This window comes from Homarus americanus, unplaced genomic scaffold (assembly GCF_018991925.1).
Source record: "Homarus americanus isolate GMGI-L3 unplaced genomic scaffold, GMGI_Hamer_2.0 scaffold19117, whole genome shotgun sequence".
NCBI lineage: Eukaryota > Metazoa > Arthropoda > Malacostraca > Decapoda > Nephropidae > Homarus > Homarus americanus.
The window spans coordinates 2,876,534-2,896,474 of record NW_024754704.1 but is presented as its reverse complement, the minus strand read 5'-3'; the positions used below and the strand labels follow the sequence as shown (position 1 = coordinate 2,896,474).

The 19,941-nt window shown below is 44.6% G+C and overlaps 2 protein-coding genes across 2 annotated transcripts; both read left to right on the top strand.

Moving 5' to 3' along the window:
• The first annotated feature begins 4,978 nt into the window (after positions 1 to 4,978).
• Positions 4,979 to 7,039, top strand: LOC121855961 (early nodulin-75-like). The gene is made up of 4 exons (XM_042351178.1): positions 4,979 to 5,229; positions 5,442 to 5,585; positions 5,677 to 6,337; positions 6,539 to 7,039. Exons 1-4 carry the CDS (start codon positions 4,979 to 4,981, stop codon positions 7,037 to 7,039), a joined length of 1,557 nt encoding a protein of 518 aa, XP_042207112.1.
• Positions 7,040 to 17,085: 10,046 nt separating this feature from the next.
• On the top strand, positions 17,086 to 19,146 carry LOC121855960 (early nodulin-75-like). The gene is made up of 4 exons (XM_042351177.1): positions 17,086 to 17,336; positions 17,549 to 17,692; positions 17,784 to 18,444; positions 18,646 to 19,146. Exons 1-4 carry the CDS (start codon positions 17,086 to 17,088, stop codon positions 19,144 to 19,146), a joined length of 1,557 nt encoding a protein of 518 aa, XP_042207111.1.
• Positions 19,147 to 19,941: the final 795 nt, after the last annotated feature.

Sequence of the window (19,941 nt, the reverse complement as noted above, 5' to 3'; positions counted from 1 at the left end):
AGAGGTCGGGGAAAGTGGGAGACAAAAAACAAGCAGGTCTTGGGAAGTAAAATTAGTTGCTCAGGACAAGGGGTAAAACAGGACCAGGGAAGGGTAGGTTTAAATGTATACTATACAAACAGTAGGAGCGTTAGAAATAAAATAGACTTGCTGAGAGCGGTTGTATGTACCAAGAATGTAGACGTCATAGCAATCACCGAAATTTGGATGAATCTGGCGAGCAAAATTTTTTTATCAGAGTACCACATAGAAGGGTACAACCTTTTTCATAAGGACAGGGAAGGTAGGAAGGGGGGAGGGGTCGCACTCTTCGTCAAGGATACATTAAAATGTTGTATTAATAATTCAATAAAGGGTGAAATAGGAACCGAGTCTGTGTGGGTAGAAATCACGGAAGGAAGAGAAAACTAATGATGGGAGTGATTTACAGGCCCCCAAGTCTTGGCAAAGAAGCAGCTCAGCCCATATGGCAGGAAATGAGTAGGGCAGCAAAATATAACAACCTTTGCATTATGGGGGATTTCAACTTCAGATATATTGACTGGGACAACATTGTAGGTGATTATGAATCTGAAGACTCCCTAGACGCAGTACAGGACCATTTTTTGAAACAACTAATTACAGAACCTACTAGAGGTAACAATATATTAGACCTAGTATTAACAAATAAAGAAAATATTATCAGAGATATCACAGTAGGGGAGGAACTAGGTAACAGTGATCACAGAGAACTCAGGTTCACCCTAAATTGGGAAACGAAAAACAATGACAATATGGTCAGAATCCCAAACTTTCGGTTGGCCGATTATCAGGGGTTAAGAAGGTACCTAGGTGAGGTCACCTGGGAACAGTCACGTCAGTTCCCAGTAGGAAGGGGTGAGGTCATAAATGACACAACAATTGATCATGACTATAATATATTCACTAGTATACTACATAAAGCACAAGAACAAAATATACCATACAGAAAAATTAGGCCAAATAAGAATGAGCCAAGGTGGATGACCAGAAAACTTAAACATGACATAAGAATAAAGAAAGGAATATATAAGAAATTAAAGGGAGGGCAGGAGCAGCTCAGAAACAGGTATAATGAACTATCTAGGAATGTTAAGAAAAATGTAAGGAAAGCAAAGAGAGACTATGAAATCAAAATAGCAAGAGAATCCAAGGCGAATCCCAAGGGATTTTTCCAGGTATATAGGACAAAGGTCAAGGACAAAGTTGGGCCCTTAAAGTCAGGGAGGGGAGAAGTGATAAATGGCAGTGAAGAAATAAGCAAAGCATTGAACAACTACTTCTTATCAGTTTTCACAGAAGAAATTTGCTATGAAATTCCAGAAGTGGAACTGATATTTAAGGGAAAGGAAGAAGAGAAATTAAAAAATATCACTATCAGAAAAGAGGATGTTCTTAAGAAGATAATAAACTAAAGAAAACAAAATCCCCAGGGCCGGATGAAATTTTCCCTCGAGTCTTGAAAGAGTGTAGGGAACAGATTAGCGGAGCCCTTGTAAACTTATTTACAAAATCATTAGACACTGGAGTTGTGCCAGACCTGTGGAAACAGGCAAATGTAGTACCCATATTAAAAAAGGGAGACAGAGCATCAGCGTCAAATTACCGGCCAATCAGTTTGACGTCAGTAGTGGGGAAATTTCTTGAATCAATTATAGCAGATAGCATCCGATCGCATCTAGAGAAAAGCAAATTAATCTACGACTCTCAACATGGGTTTACAAAGGGAAAATCTTGTCTAACAAATCTGCTAACGTTTTTTAGGAAAGTCTTCGAGGTAGTAGATAATGACGAAAATTACGATGTTATTTACTTAGACTTTAGCAAAGCATTTGACAGAGTACCGCATCAGAGGCTTCTGAGAAAAATTAAGGCTCATGGTATCGAGGGAAAAGTTTTAAATTGGATAAAATCATGGCTCAGCGATAGAACGCAGAGGGTCAGCGTAGATGGTGTTAAATCTGAGAGGGGCCGTGTAACCAGTGGGGTTCCCCAGGGGTCAGTACTAGGCCCACTCTTGTTCATAATCTTCATAAACGATCTAGATACTGGGATCAGCAGTGACATAAGCAAGTTTGCGGATGACACCAAAATAGGGCAGCAAATTAATTCAGGGCAGGATGCAAATGCATAACAGGAGGATCTAAATAAATTGTAGGGGTGGTCTGAAAAATGGCAAATGAAATTCAACACCAGCAAGTGCAGCATACTTAATATTGGAAGAACAAATACTTATAATGTATAAAGCCTTAACAACATCAACCTAGAGAAGTCGACTTGTGAAAGAGACCTAGGGGTACTTGTAAGCCCGGACCTACGGCCTAGAAAACAGTGCGTTAATGTTCGAAATAAGGCAAACAGAGTATTGGGTTTTATATCTAGAAGTGTAAGTAACAAGAGTGCAGAGGTCTTATTGCAACTATATCTTGCACTAGTCAGGCCGCACGTCGATTCTGTGGTTCAGTTCTGGTGCCCCTATTATAGAATGGATATAAATTCACTAGAGTCGGTGCAGCGAAGAATGACAAAAATGATTCCGGGACTTAGAAACCTTCCATATCAGGATAGGTTAAAGAAACTTAACTTGCATTCCCTAGAAAGACGAAGAGTGCGGGGAGATATGATAGAAGTATTTAAGTGAGTGAAAGGAATCTATAAAGGGGATATAGATAAAGTTCTTATAATATCCGAGCAGGATAGGACTCGGAGCAACGGATTCAAGTTGGATAAGTTTAGGTTTAGGAGGGAGATAGGAAGAAACTGGTTCACAAATAGGGTGGTGGACGAGTGGAACAAGCTTAGCAACTTTATAGTAAGTGCGGGAATTCTGGAAAGTTTCAAAAGGAGGCTAGATAGATTCATGGATGATAGAGAGTGGTAGTAACTCTCGACAGGAGCTGCCATGCACAGGCCAACCGGCCTATTGCAGACTCCTTATTTTCTTATGTTCTTATGTTCTTACTCAGCGACAAACAGTGTTTGTAGGGGAGAAATCCACTACAATACTCCCCCTTCGCTCCAAGCAGTGTAGGAGACTTGTTGTCTGCAGGGGTGCATAGCACATGTGAGGCAGAACGGGCGGTGCATGCCTCATGTGAGACAACGGCGATGGCGTGGATGAGCCGGTCGATGGACACAACTGTCTAGATACACAATATCTGTGGGAGTAGAGAGGGAGAAAAAGGGTGTGTGGAGGCGATGAATTTTGTTCTTCCCTCACGGCAGGTACAGAGTCGTCAGATGCGCCTGCTGGGGTGTGTGGGCCTGGGTCAGGAGCAGGGGCTGCGTCATCAGAAGCGGATGAGGGCTCGTGACAGCAGCTGGGTCCACGACAGCAGCAGGGTGCAGGACATTAGCAGGGAGTACCTGAGGGAGAAAAGAGGGATGTGTGGGTCCGCACTCAGGAACAGGGGCCGCATCAGGGGCGGCAGGGGTTACTGCTGGGCCGGGGTCGGCGTCTGAGGCAGGACGGGTGTGCTGGGGTCGGTAGGACGTGGTGCTTGGGGCAGGAAGAGGAGCTGGTGTCTGCTTAGAGTAGCAGAGCTGCTCTAGGGTGTCTAACCTGCGGTGTAGAGACAGTAGTTGTAGAGCCGATGAGAGCTGCTTCTGTGTGGATAAGCCAGTCTTCCATGTTGCTTGAAGACTGGGAGCGTGATCAGTTTCTCCTCCATCCTGTGTGAGTGCGAATCTCCGGGAGTCACCATTTGTGGGGTTTTTGGGATGTTTGGTTCACACTCAAGATGGGATGGAGAAAGGAAACTCACAATGTGCTCTCGATGAGCAGTGTTTATTTGACCCATAAACAAGGACATTCAGCAGAATACAAATTAAAGGCGTTTATTAAGTTTTTTGGGTTCGATCTTAATGAACTAACTGACATCTTTTATTTCATCTATAAAACAAACAAGTTCGCATCGTTGCTAATAGATTCAGTTGTTATGGTACAGAGGATCAGAGCTGACGTGTTATTGTTTGAAGGCCGCTTAGATGAACCTGTTGTCCTTTCCTCATCCCGCACCCCTACACCCCTACCCCCTACCCCCTACCCCACCCCACGCCCACCCCGACCCCACCCCGACCCCCTACCCCACCCCTACTACACCCCAACGCCACCCCGACCCCAACCCACCCCCTACCCTGGTGATCGCAGTCGTTGAGGGTTCGCATCTTTGAATAAGCTTACCTGTCTCCCTTTTGTCTCGTCTGCGAGGGGAAGTCCTTTATTTAGGGTCAGTATCCTGCGTTGAGTCTACTTCAGGAATTAGGAAAAAAAACCATAATACAGTACGTTGATCGTGTTGGAGGAGGTGGATGGGTGGAGGGGATGGGAGGGCATGGGGGGCAGGGGAGGGGAGAGAGGACTTGTATATAAAGAGAGAACAGCCACAGTGGGTCACGCAGTCGTACTTGGACATCGTCTTCAAGATGTTGATGGTAAGATTGAATGTGTTGCAGTTCATATGGGCCCCAGTCCTAATAGACCCCACATTAACCTATCCTAACCATGAGGATTGGGCCTATCAGGTTTTGGGTACATTAATATCTGGTTTTATTAGGACTGGCGCCCATTAAGAGTAAGATCTAGTTCATATATATTCAGTTAAGTTGGGTCCTAATGAGGCTGGCTCACTTGATCAGTCATTTACTGAACGTGATTTTGGTATTGTAATTAGTAAAATAAGTTACGTGTTTTTATATATTGCTGAGGTGAGTTAGCGTGGTTTAGTGTGTGTGTGTGTGTGTGTGTGTGTGTGTGTGTGTGTGTGTGTGTGTGTGCGAGAGGGTTAAGTAATGTGAAGTAACTCAATATCATTGAAAGAGAGTTATTATTCAACTCTTATTTTTTATATATTAAGACACGATCTGTTGCGTCAGTGATCAGAGATAATGTGTAGTGAATTAACGTAGACTTTATGTAGATTTGTTATTGACATAAAACTTGTACCTGGAGGTGGCGGTGATGTGGTTGCTGGTGGCGGCGGTGATTGAGACCTCTACCATCCCCCTACCATTCAGTGCTCCTGGTGGGTTCTCCAGCTCCTACATGAACCAGAGGGATCGTGTAGCACAGATCTTGAGGGATGAGCGTCAGGGACCTGCAGTAGACGGCACCTACAGCTTCCACTTCGAGACAAGTAACGGTATCATCCGTCATGAGAAAGGCGCCCCCCTGAGGGACAGTGGCGCAGTGGCTGTGCAAGGCGGATGGTTGTGAGTATTATCTAATGTTCAACCTTAACACTGCATGCAATAATTATATCTCCCACATCTCCAGCAGTCATCATTTCATATTTGACTTTTATTTACTTACTGTATCCGTCTTGAATTCATCTGCTGCCGTCACTGAAATATGCGAAACTTGAACTACAGGATCTCGGTAACTATTACTGTAACGCTAATAACTATTGTATACATTTTCACAGGTTCCCACACCCAGATGGTACAGGCTCCTCCGTCAACTTCATCGCTGACGACCATGGTTATAAGCTGGTGTCTGACTCCCCGCCAGCCTCCCAGTCCTCCAGCTCTGAAATCCAGCTTAGTGGTTCCCCGATCCCAGGATTAAGGTTCGGTGGATCACCAGTTCCACATTCCCAGTTGGGTGGATCCCAAACACCAGATCCCCAGTTTGGTGTATCACCAGTTTCTGAAACCAAGTTCAGTGAATCCCAAACACCAGAATCCCAGTTCGGTGGATCACCAGTTCCAGATTCCCAGTTGGGTGAATCCCAAACTCCAGATCCCCAGTTTGGTGTATCACCAGTTTCAGAATCCCAGTTCAGTGAATCCCAAACACCAGATCCCCAGTTTGGTGTATCACCAGTTTCAGAATCCCAGTTCAGTGAATCCCAAACACCAGATCCCCAGTTTGGTGTATCACCAGTTTCAGAATCCCAGTTCAGTGAATCCCAAACACCAGATTCCCAGTTGGGTGTATCACCAGTTTCAGAATCCCAGTTCAGTGAATCCCAAACACCAGATTCCCAGTTTGGTGTATCACCAGTTACAGAATCCCAGTTCAGTGAATCCCAAACACCAGATTCCCAGTTTGGTGTATCACCAGTTACAGAATCCCAGTTCAGTGAATCCCAAACACCAGATTCCCAGTTTGGTGTATCACCAGTTACAGAATCCCAGTTCAGTGAATCCCAAACACCAGATCCCCAGTTTGGTGTATCGCCAGTTTCAGAATCCCAGTTCAGTGAATCCCAAACACCAGATTCCCAGTTGGGTGAATCCCAAACACAGATCCCAGTTTGGTGTATCCCAGTTCCAGAATCCCAGTTCAGTGAATCCCAAACACCAGATTCCCAGTTGGGTGAATTCCAAACACCAGATTCCCAGTTTAGTGAATCCCACCAAATTCCCAGTTCAGTGAATCCCAAACACCAGATTCCCAGTTCGATGAATCCCAATCACCAGATTCCCAGTTCGGTGGATCCCAGTTCCAGAATCCCAGTTCAGTGGATCCCAAACACCACATTCCCGGTTGGGTGAATTATAAACACCAGATTCCCAGCTCGGTGGATCCCCAGTTCCAGAATCCCAATTCGGTGGATCACAAACACCAGATTCCCAGTTCGGTGGATCCCCAGTTCAAGAATCCCAGTTCGGTGGATCACAAACACCAGATTCCCAGTTCGGTGATCCCAAACACCAGAATCCCAGTTCGGTGAATCCCAAACACCAGAATCCCAGTTCGGTGGATCCCAAACACCAGAATCCCAGTTCGGTGGATCCCAAACACCAGAATCCCAGTTCGGTGAATCCCAAACACCAGAATCCCAGTTCGGTGAATCCCAAATCCCAGAATCCCAGTTCGGTGAATCCCAAACACCAGAATCCCAGTTCGGTGAATCCCAAACACCAGATTCCCAGTTCGGTGGATCCCAAACACCAGAATCCCAGTTCGGTGAATCCCAAACACCAGATTCCCAGTTCGGTTGATCCCCAGTTCAAGAATCCCAGTTCGGTGGATCCCAAACTCCAGAATCCCAGTTCGGTGGATCGTCGTCCTTAGAGGCCCAGTTCAGTGCCTCATCAGTACCCGGGTACCTGTACTCTGCCCCGCTGCTGTCGAAACCAACTCAAAGTTTAGAGCTCGTTATAAAGTCTTAATTAAGGCTCTTTATAAGTGTTATGTCTTGACTTAAAGCACCATATATGACTTATATCTTGACTTAGAGCTCTGTGTATGTCTTATGCCTTGACTTACAGCAACATATATGTCTTATATCTTGTTTTAGAGCTTAAATGAACAAAGTATCAAGACTCTTCCCTAATTAGATGCTATAAGATCCCATCAAGGAGAGGCTTATCACAAGACTCATAAGACTGACGCGTTACCAAGAGCTTTATACTCAGGTGTGCAATGTTACTTACTGTTCTTAAATGATTTAAAAGGTGAATAATTTAACACCTGTAGGGTTAGAAAAAATAATGTGATATGATTCCTGTGATTTATGTTAACGTAATATATATGTGTGGAACTAAATAAATATATGTGTGAATATTGATGCTCATTTGTTTCTCTGAGTTGGATGTTTGGATGGACACACACACACACACACACACACACACACACACACACACACACACACACACATGTCAAGTAGAGCAGAAGAATAAAAACAAGTATATAGAAAAAGCCGAACAATTGCGCCACATTTCCCGGAGGAGGTGAGGAAGACGATAAATTAACACGGCGGGTATCTGGCCTTGGTTTTATCACTAGTACAGTAAACCAGAACGTGTTGGGAGGGTCGCTGTGGTGTGTGACAGGAGCATGGTAAGGGAGGCGGAATTATTTATTACTTTTCTATTTATCTTTATTGTTATTATTATTATTATTATTATTATTATTGTTGTCGTATTTATTAAGGTGTGTTAGGTTAGGTTAGATGAAATGGGTTAGCTTAGGGTAGGTTTGGTTGAATTAGGTGAATTTAGGTTGAATTTGGTTAGGTTTGGTTCAATTAGGTGGTTAGGTTGAATTAGGTTAGGTTTGGTTAAGCTAGATTATATCTAAACTAGTTATTGCTTATGTGTCTCACCAATTAACTCCCACCAATCACCTATCACGTAAACAAACACAACCGACCAATCAAAAACGCACCTAAGCTCATACCAACCAATGTACCGCTTTTCTTTTCAACCAAATTGACCTCCAGGATTCGAGGCAAGAAGGTGTTGATCTTGAAGTGTTTTGATTGACTCACTGAAGACGCCTCCCGCCAGACTAGTTCTTGTGGAGTGTGTTACGTGACGGCGCACCTCAGGGTTACCTGCTGTGGCCTAAAGAGGCTTGTGTCGTTCATGGGTTAACGGGTTCGGGTTAATGGGTTCATGGGTTCGGGTTAATGGGTTCACAGGTTCACGGGTTCGGGTTAATGGGCTTATAGGTTCACGGATTTGGGTTTATGGGTTCACGGGTTCGGGTTAATGAGTTCACGGGTTCGGGTCAATGGCTACATAGATTCTTGGGTCTGGGTTCAAGGGTTTACAGGTTCGTTGGTTTATTGCTTCACATAAGATATACAGATTTGGGTTTGCCATCGTATGGTTACAGAGAGAGAGAGAGAGAGAGAGAGAGAGAGAGAGAGAGAGAGAGAGAGAGAGATATTAGTGTTGCGTCTTCACTTTCTCTCGGGTGTGTAGATCAGTGGTGTTGTTTTTCTCTTTCCTTTCGTTTTCTTCTTATGACTCTGCTTTTGTATTCTTATTCCCGTTTTCTGTTTAAGCTTCTTTTCCTTCGTATTTTCTTTATCGTTTTTACTTCCTGTTTTTTGTGTTTACTTTTACTGTATGTTCAATTAGTTACGACTTGAGCTGTGTGTGTGTGTGTGTATGTGTGTGTGTATGTGTGTGTGCAGTATGTTTGGGAGGTAGTAGGTAGTAGGCAGCTACCAAACAGGGAGGTACTACCGCCTGGGAAGATATTGGAAGCATAATGTGTTGTCTAATGGTAGACCCTGCTGCCATATGTGACCAAGTCCCAGGTTGCTGATCTGACTTTCTGCCTCATTTACACACAGTTGCAGGGTCTCAATTGTTTCTCTTACTTTGACAACACAACATATATATCGTTTCTCACTCTTGATTTTTTATTCACTTCTTTTTTTATTTTTTTTCTATATTTTTTTCGCCCCCTCTCCCCCAGGTTCCTATGTATGGCGGTGACTTTCCAAATATTCCCCTAAAATTAATCTCCTTTAGAACATCTTAGACTCATCAATCACCTGGAGTAAAGTTGTTGAGTATAACGTTGATATAAACTACAACACATCGGGGAGATTATGGTATTCAGTGGTGGTCAGACAAGGGGAGTGTTCGAGCCTCCTCAGTTTGTGTACATGAGCATTAGGGTGATAATCCTTTACTCTCCTACACATACTTGTAATTTATGGGTGATGGTAAGTAAATATTTCATAGCATGTATAATATTTCTCTATGGTGTACATGATCTTGCTCAAACATAAATAAATAATTATCAATATTCACAGATTTATTTGCATATACAGTTACAATTATGTAAATCAAATCGCAAAATAAAAGATTAATCATATTTATTTAATTTCATCAATATATTATTTTTTTTAACCACAAAGGAGCTGTAATCAACATAGTAAAGCATGAAGGCAGATTAGTGTCAGATGCCTCCCCTGCCTGGTCTTCCTCCCTAAATGCCACACAACGTAAACACCTAAAAAAATGCAAAAGAGGGCATGCAAGATTATTCTCTCCCTTCCTACTCCACATATCAAGAAGCGCTCGACGCACTGACCCTTTCGACTCTCACTGACCATCACCACGACCTCATCTGCAAATTTGGTAAGAAGCTTCTGCACCATCCTCTACACCGGCTCCTACTACCACCTAAGATCCCTCGTCCGAGAATTGCTGTTCGACACCACAACCGCATCCAGCCCATACGAGCACGAACTGATCGCTATGAGAACAGCCCAGTCCCAACCATTGTAAAAATTACCAATAACTTGGAATCAACCAGTGTATTCACTCCCAGTCAATCTTACTCTTTGCACTGTCGCTATGTTGAAATTCCCTGTAGTGTGACCTTCTCCCCATCTAGTGTTATTACAGTATATATCATATTTTTATCACTTATGTTACTTGTATATTATTAATTATTATTATTATTATTATTATTATTATTATTATTATTATGATTATTATTATTATTATTATTATTATTATTATTATTATTACACACACACACACACACACACACACACACACGCAACAAATACAAGTACACACACTCTCTCTCTCTCTCTCTCTCTCTCTCTCTCTCTCTCTCTCACACACACACACACACACACACACACTCAACCTTGGTTAAGTATACAAGAAACAAAACGACCTTGTAAATATCCCGGGGACGATAAGTAGGAAAATATAACTAACTGTCTCGTTTATTCGGTTTTTTTTTGTTGTTGTGTAATATTTTGTTGTTGCCAGAGCTGTGATGTTTAGTTGTTGTTGTTGTAAAGGGAGTTATTGTTGTGTGTGGCCAAGTAGAGATAACAACAACAACAACAACAACAACAACAACAACAACCATAATAATAATAATAATAATAATAATACCTTCATTATTAATATTATCATTATTCCTATATTTTTCCTCCTATTCTTCCTCCCCCCCTTCATCCTCTTCCTCCTCCTCCTCCTCTTCATCTTCCTCTTCCTCCTCCTCCTCTTTCTCCTAGAGTTACCCATTAGAGGTCAAGGTCACGTGACGCGTTCTTTAGGCCTGTCTGTCTGTCTGTCTATCTGTCACATACCAATATACACCTGTTAATGTATTACAATGTACAACACCTGTTCACATTATCTGTATAATTTAATCTAACTGTCTCAAACTACACGCGTCACCTTGTACTAATTATCCAAGATTTCTCAAGTTTTATGTCTCACTCCGAACACTTACTGAGGAATGTCTCACACTGTCTCTAATTGTATGGCATTGTGGAACCTTTCTTGTTATTGTATCATAGGTCAGTCGTTAGTCGCCTGTCTGTCTGTCTGTCTGTCTGTCTGTCTGTCTGTCTGTCTGTCTGTCTGTCTGTCTGTCTCTCTCTCTCTCTCTCCATTTAGTGTAAACTTAATCTCAAAGTATTTCAATAACGTGTGTACAGATGTGGGGAAATGCACACACACACACACACACCCCGATGATGTCCCGTGGATTACGCCAAGCATAAAAAGACTTATTGAGCAGCGCAACAAGGCATACTACACCAACAACCGCCTGTACAAAAGTCTACGTAACCAGGTCATCAGGGAAATCAAGTCTGCCAAGAAGACTTATTATCCCAGGAAAGTGCACAGCCTCAAGGAAGTCGGCATCGGTCAGTGGTACTCCAAGGTAAAAGATCTCTGTGGTCTCAACCGTCAGTCTCCCACACTTCCTTTCATCTCACATTTACCTAGTGAGGAGGCAGCTGAGATAATTAATAACCATTTTGCTACCATATGTCATACCTTACCCAGTCTTGACCTCACTCTCCTCCCAGCTTACTTACCTTCCCCCTCCCCCCCTCCCAGTGTCCAACCATATGAAATCGCCAACAAACTCCTGAAATTTAAATCCAAACGCTCCACGACCCCAATTGACCTCCCAATCAAAATATACAAGGAGCTGGAAACCCAATTTCCTCTGTTCAAGCAATACGCATCCTCAGATGCTAAAAATTCCAACAAATTGAAAACCGTGCATTTGTCACCCCCACTTACAGTCACCCTACAGTCCCTTTAAACGACCTCAGGCCGTGGCCAGTTGCCATTACCCCATACCCAGTTCACTTTGTGAGGACTTTGTTTTTGAGTGCGAGTTTGCCAGTATCCATCAGTCAACTGATCCACAGCACTTGGCAATATGAGGACCTCCTCTACATCACACTGTTTGGTGATGGATTTTCTGCACAAAAAATCCTGCAGAAAACGCAAGACATCACCGGGCTGCTGTCTCTAGGGACTGTAACCTCAACTGGCCATGATCACTGCACTGTTATCAATCATACATATTGCACTAGGGCTAACCTGGCATGGACTTCATGGAGAACAAGGTCACACCACCCAGCAAACCGCAGCCTAGTGGGTGCCCCAACCTTCCAGCCGGTACCCACAAAACCTGGCAGTAATCTATAGACAACAAACTTGACTGGAAGGCCCATGTAATAACACAGTCAAGGCAGCTCGTATCGTCTCTACATACATGAAGATCTAGGTCACTTGGGACACCCACGCCAGAGCTGAGAACCATCTACAACGCCTTTATTCTCCCCAAACAAATGTATGCGTCACCAGCCTGGTCGTCTTCAACTCCACCCAACAACGTCAGGCCAGAGAAGGTACAGAAAGGGCCTGCAGAATCATGCTCGGCGCAGAACACTCCGGCTGGCTACCCAACGCTCTCCACCCTGGAAATGCCATCCTCAGTGACTCATCACTGCCATCGAAAGGTTTGGCAGTGGATCACTGCACCACCCTCGCCATCGCTACTCCTGCCACCTGCAGCCCCCACCCACCTCACGCAGTCCGCCACTACAACCAAATTCAGCCCAGTAAGAGCCTGCACCATAGATATATACAAAATATCCCATTTATTGTTAAAATAATAAACAACTCCTGATTTATGTACTGTGCAACCCTGTAAATGTATTCAATGCATACTATATCATTATGTCTAAATCAAATGTAAGTCTGTATATTTCAGCCACCGGCTGCAACTCTATTAATAAACCGTTTATTATTATTTATTATTATTACACATACGTCCGTCCTGACACAGTAAGTTTTTTTTTGGGGGGTGAGCGTCGGTGTGTTTCTCAGAACTTCACCTAAAAGGTAAATAATAATACTTTTATTATTTTCTTTTATTAGAGTACCAGGTGAGGTGGAGGCGAGAGAGAGAGAGAGAGAGAGAGAGAGAGAGAGAGAGAGAGAGTAGGGTTGGTAGTAAATATAAAAAGAGATGATGGATAGAATTAACAAATATAAATGACTCACTCTAAGGTATACCAACTAGGGTTTCCCTGTTTTGGGGTTTTAGCATCCCGAGACTGGGACAAATCCAGGATATTTCCCGCATCAGGTGATATTTAGTACAATCTAATACATGCAACCCTATACTTCATTAGTGAAAATTCAGAAATTATTTTACAGGTAAATTGATTGGATAAATATATTACACTAAAGCAAAGTTCTCAGAGATGAACAATGGTAAAAGACAGTACAACATGGATTAAACAAGCAAATTTTAATTAATCTCATTCCGTTAGCTATAAAAAGAAACTCACAGACATTTGAATGGCATTTGGAAGCCACATTCTACAAAAAAAAAAAAACCTAAAGCGAAGACTTGAACGAGACTCCAGAAAAATAATAGTATAACATCATTTGTGCAATACAAGCCATTATTAGGTCACGTACACATCAAAAAGTTGTTCATGAAATAACTTATGATGTAATGTGGAGAGGGAGGGAGAGGGTGGGAAGAGAGGGAGGGAGAGGGAGGGTGGGTGGAGGAGGGAGGGAGGGAGAGGGTGGGTGAGAGGAGGGGCGAAAGGAAAGAGAGAGAGAGAAGTGAGGGTGAGATCGTAGTAAATAGAATGACAAAATAAAATAGACCGAGAAGAGAAAAGGAGAAAAAAAGAGACTGCGGGAGAAAGAAAATCACGGAGAAATGGAGAGGACGGATATCACTTCCATTCGCTACACCAAACGTCAAAACTTCTGACCAAACCCCAAAGAAAACTCCACCCTAACTAACTGAACAAATCCCTAGCGATATAATTGTTTCGATTCTCATACTATTATTCTACTGATGATATTCATTGAATCTATAAACAAGGACATTAAGCAGAATACAAATTAAAGGCGTTTATTGGGTTTTTTAGTTCGATCTTTAATGAACTAACTGACATCTTTTATTTCATCTATAGAATAAACAAGTTCGCATCGTTGGGCGGCCAGATCAGCCGTCATATTTAGAGAATCGGTTTAATGCTTATTGTTTGAAGGCCGCTTATAGGATGAACCTGTTGTCCTTCCCCATCCTGCACCCCCTACCCCACCCCTGACCTGACCCCACCCTGACCCCCTACTCCTGACCCTAATTTCGATCTCTAATTCCCCCACTCCCTGACCTCTAACCCCAATTCCCGACCCCCCTACTCCCACCCCCTGACCTCTACCCCACCCCAACCCCAACCCACCCCCTGCCCTGGTGATCGCAGTCGTTGAGGGTTCCCATCTTGAATAAGCTTACCTGTCTCCCCTTTTGTCCTGTCTGCGAGGGGAAGTCCTTATTTAGGGCTGCATCCTGCGTTGAGTCTACTTCAGGAATTAGGAAAAAAAAACATAATACAGTGTGGGGATGGATGTTTGTGTTCACCAGGATGGAATAGAGAAAAGCAAACCCCACATGCTCTCTGTATACATGTTGTATTGATGTACAGTGCAGTGCTTGGTGCTGGGAAGGCAGCATGGTTACAAGCGTGATGTAGAGAGAGCTGGTTGGTGTGGATGCTCAGAGGAGGACAGCTTAGGGTCGCCATGCTCGCCGGCGGGCAAGGACTGCCAGGCGGCGGTATATATGCCAGCTGGTTGGTGGCAGAGACAGGTCAATAGGTCAGTCCAAATTAGTGGGGGTAGGCGTGGCTTAGTAGTTGACCCCGCTCCGTGATGTATGGCGGCGCTGGTTGACCTAGACCACGAGGCACGGCGCTGTGGAATTCATACATGTTGTGGCTGGATGTACAGTGCAGCTGGTGCTGGGAAGGCAGCATGGTTACAAGGTGATGTAGAGAGAGCTGTTGGTGTGGATGCTCAGAGGAGTGATGCTTAGGGTCGCTATGCCTGCCGGAGTGGAGCAAGGGACCGCCAGGCAGGCAGGAGGAGGAGGGCATAGCTGGTTGGTGTAGGTAGAAAGAGACAGGCTCACCAGGTCAGCCCAAATATGTAGTGCCCAGAATCCCGCCCGTGATGTATGGCGGCGCTGGCTGACCTAGACCACGAGGCATTGGAATTGGTGGGGTCGGCTACTCAGCGACAAACAGTGTTTGTAGGGGAGAAATCCACTACAATACTCCCCCTTCGCTCCAAGCAGTGTAGGAGACTTGTTGTCTGCAGGGGTGCATAGCACATGTGAGGCAGAACGGGCGGTGCATGCCTCATGTGAGACAACGGCGATGGCGTGGATGAGCCGGTCGATGGACACAACTGTCTAGATACACAATATCTGTGGGAGTAGAGAGGGAGAAAAAGGGTGTGTGGAGGCGATGAATTTTGTTCTTCCCTCACGGCAGGTACAGAGTCGTCAGATGCGCCTGCTGGGGTGTGTGGGCCTGGGTCAGGAGCAGGGGCTGCGTCATCAGAAGCGGATGAGGGCTCGTGACAGCAGCTGGGTCCACGACAGCAGCAGGGTGCAGGACATTAGCAGGGAGTACCTGAGGGAGAAAAGAGGGATGTGTGGGTCCGCACTCAGGAACAGGGGCCGCATCAGGGGCGGCAGGGGTTACTGCTGGGCCGGGGTCGGCGTCTGAGGCAGGACGGGTGTGCTGGGGTCGGTAGGACGTGGTGCTTGGGGCAGGAAGAGGAGCTGGTGTCTGCTTAGAGTAGCAGAGCTGCTCTAGGGTGTCTAACCTGCGGTGTAGAGACAGTAGTTGTAGAGCCGATGAGAGCTGCTTCTGTGTGGATAAGCCAGTCTTCCATGTTGCTTGAAGACTGGGAGCGTGATCAGTTTCTCCTCCATCCTGTGTGAGTGCGAATCTCCGGGAGTCACCATTTGTGGGGTTTTTGGGATGTTTGGTTCACACTCAAGATGGGATGGAGAAAGGAAACTCACAATGTGCTCTCGATGAGCAGTGTTTATTTGACCCATAAACAAGGACATTCAGCAGAATACAAATTAAAGGCGTTTATTAAGTTTTTTGGGTTCGATCTTAATGAACTAACTGACATCTTTTATTTCATCTATAAAACAAACAAGTTCGCATCGTTGCTAATAGATTCAGTTGTTATGGTACAGAGGATCAGAGCTGACGTGTTATTGTTTGAAGGCCGCTTAGATGAACCTGTTGTCCTTTCCTCATCCCGCACCCCTACACCCCTACCCCCTACCCCCTACCCCACCCCACGCCCACCCCGACCCCACCCCGACCCCCTACCCCACCCCTACTACACCCCAACGCCACCCCGACCCCAACCCACCCCCTACCCTGGTGATCGCAGTCGTTGAGGGTTCGCATCTTTGAATAAGCTTACCTGTCTCCCTTTTGTCTCGTCTGCGAGGGGAAGTCCTTTATTTAGGGTCAGTATCCTGCGTTGAGTCTACTTCAGGAATTAGGAAAAAAAACCATAATACAGTACGTTGATCGTGTTGGAGGAGGTGGATGGGTGGAGGGGATGGGAGGGCATGGGGGGCAGGGGAGGGGAGAGAGGACTTGTATATAAAGAGAGAACAGCCACAGTGGGTCACGCAGTCGTACTTGGACATCGTCTTCAAGATGTTGATGGTAAGATTGAATGTGTTGCAGTTCATATGGGCCCCAGTCCTAATAGACCCCACATTAACCTATCCTAACCATGAGGATTGGGCCTATCAGGTTTTGGGTACATTAATATCTGGTTTTATTAGGACTGGCGCCCATTAAGAGTAAGATCTAGTTCATATATATTCAGTTAAGTTGGGTCCTAATGAGGCTGGCTCACTTGATCAGTCATTTACTGAACGTGATTTTGGTATTGTAATTAGTAAAATAAGTTACGTGTTTTTATATATTGCTGAGGTGAGTTAGCGTGGTTTAGTGTGTGTGTGTGTGTGTGTGTGTGTGTGTGTGTGTGTGTGTGTGTGTGTGCGAGAGGGTTAAGTAATGTGAAGTAACTCAATATCATTGAAAGAGAGTTATTATTCAACTCTTATTTTTTATATATTAAGACACGATCTGTTGCGTCAGTGATCAGAGATAATGTGTAGTGAATTAACGTAGACTTTATGTAGATTTGTTATTGACATAAAACTTGTACCTGGAGGTGGCGGTGATGTGGTTGCTGGTGGCGGCGGTGATTGAGACCTCTACCATCCCCCTACCATTCAGTGCTCCTGGTGGGTTCTCCAGCTCCTACATGAACCAGAGGGATCGTGTAGCACAGATCTTGAGGGATGAGCGTCAGGGACCTGCAGTAGACGGCACCTACAGCTTCCACTTCGAGACAAGTAACGGTATCATCCGTCATGAGAAAGGCGCCCCCCTGAGGGACAGTGGCGCAGTGGCTGTGCAAGGCGGATGGTTGTGAGTATTATCTAATGTTCAACCTTAACACTGCATGCAATAATTATATCTCCCACATCTCCAGCAGTCATCATTTCATATTTGACTTTTATTTACTTACTGTATCCGTCTTGAATTCATCTGCTGCCGTCACTGAAATATGCGAAACTTGAACTACAGGATCTCGGTAACTATTACTGTAACGCTAATAACTATTGTATACATTTTCACAGGTTCCCACACCCAGATGGTACAGGCTCCTCCGTCAACTTCATCGCTGACGACCATGGTTATAAGCTGGTGTCTGACTCCCCGCCAGCCTCCCAGTCCTCCAGCTCTGAAATCCAGCTTAGTGGTTCCCCGATCCCAGGATTAAGGTTCGGTGGATCACCAGTTCCACATTCCCAGTTGGGTGGATCCCAAACACCAGATCCCCAGTTTGGTGTATCACCAGTTTCTGAAACCAAGTTCAGTGAATCCCAAACACCAGAATCCCAGTTCGGTGGATCACCAGTTCCAGATTCCCAGTTGGGTGAATCCCAAACTCCAGATCCCCAGTTTGGTGTATCACCAGTTTCAGAATCCCAGTTCAGTGAATCCCAAACACCAGATCCCCAGTTTGGTGTATCACCAGTTTCAGAATCCCAGTTCAGTGAATCCCAAACACCAGATCCCCAGTTTGGTGTATCACCAGTTTCAGAATCCCAGTTCAGTGAATCCCAAACACCAGATTCCCAGTTGGGTGTATCACCAGTTTCAGAATCCCAGTTCAGTGAATCCCAAACACCAGATTCCCAGTTTGGTGTATCACCAGTTACAGAATCCCAGTTCAGTGAATCCCAAACACCAGATTCCCAGTTTGGTGTATCACCAGTTACAGAATCCCAGTTCAGTGAATCCCAAACACCAGATTCCCAGTTTGGTGTATCACCAGTTACAGAATCCCAGTTCAGTGAATCCCAAACACCAGATCCCCAGTTTGGTGTATCGCCAGTTTCAGAATCCCAGTTCAGTGAATCCCAAACACCAGATTCCCAGTTGGGTGAATCCCAAACACAGATCCCAGTTTGGTGTATCCCAGTTCCAGAATCCCAGTTCAGTGAATCCCAAACACCAGATTCCCAGTTGGGTGAATTCCAAACACCAGATTCCCAGTTTAGTGAATCCCACCAAATTCCCAGTTCAGTGAATCCCAAACACCAGATTCCCAGTTCGATGAATCCCAATCACCAGATTCCCAGTTCGGTGGATCCCAGTTCCAGAATCCCAGTTCAGTGGATCCCAAACACCACATTCCCGGTTGGGTGAATTATAAACACCAGATTCCCAGCTCGGTGGATCCCCAGTTCCAGAATCCCAATTCGGTGGATCACAAACACCAGATTCCCAGTTCGGTGGATCCCCAGTTCAAGAATCCCAGTTCGGTGGATCACAAACACCAGATTCCCAGTTCGGTGATCCCAAACACCAGAATCCCAGTTCGGTGAATCCCAAACACCAGAATCCCAGTTCGGTGGATCCCAAACACCAGAATCCCAGTTCGGTGGATCCCAAACACCAGAATCCCAGTTCGGTGAATCCCAAACACCAGAATCCCAGTTCGGTGAATCCCAAATCCCAGAATCCCAGTTCGGTGAATCCCAAACACCAGAATCCCAGTTCGGTGAATCCCAAACACCAGATTCCCAGTTCGGTGGATCCCAAACACCAGAATCCCAGTTCGGTGAATCCCAAACACCAGATTCCCAGTTCGGTTGATCCCCAGTTCAAGAATCCCAGTTCGGTGGATCCCAAACTCCAGAATCCCAGTTCGGTGGATCGTCGTCCTTAGAGGCCCAGTTCAGTGCCTCATCAGTACCCGGGTACCTGTACTCTGCCCCGCTGCTGTCGAAACCAACTCAAAGTTTAGAGCTCGTTATAAAGTCTTAATTAAGGCTCTTTATAAGTGTTATGTCTTGACTTAAAGCACCATATATGACTTATATCTTGACTTAGAGCTCTGTGTATGTCTTATGCCTTGACTTACAGCAACATATATGTCTTATATCTTGTTTTAGAGCTTAAATGAACAAAGTATCAAGACTCTTCCCTAATTAGATGCTATAAGATCCCATCAAGGAGAGGCTTATCACAAGACTCATAAGACTGACGCGTTACCAAGAGCTTTATACTCAGGTGTGCAATGTTACTTACTGTTCTTAAATGATTTAAAAGGTGAATAATTTAACACCTGTAGGGTTAGAAAAAATAATGTGATATGATTCCTGTGATTTATGTTAACGTAATATATATGTGTGGAACTAAATAAATATATGTGTGAATATTGATGCTCATTTGTTTCTCTGAGTTGGATGTTTGGATGGACACACACACACACACACACACACACACACACACACACACACACACACACACATGTCAAGTAGAGCAGAAGAATAAAAACAAGTATATAGAAAAAGCCGAACAATTGCGCCACATTTCCCGGAGGAGGTGAGGAAGACGATAAATTAACACGGCGGGTATCTGGCCTTGGTTTTATCACTAGTACAGTAAACCAGAACGTGTTGGGAGGGTCGCTGTGGTGTGTGACAGGAGCATGGTAAGGGAGGCGGAATTATTTATTACT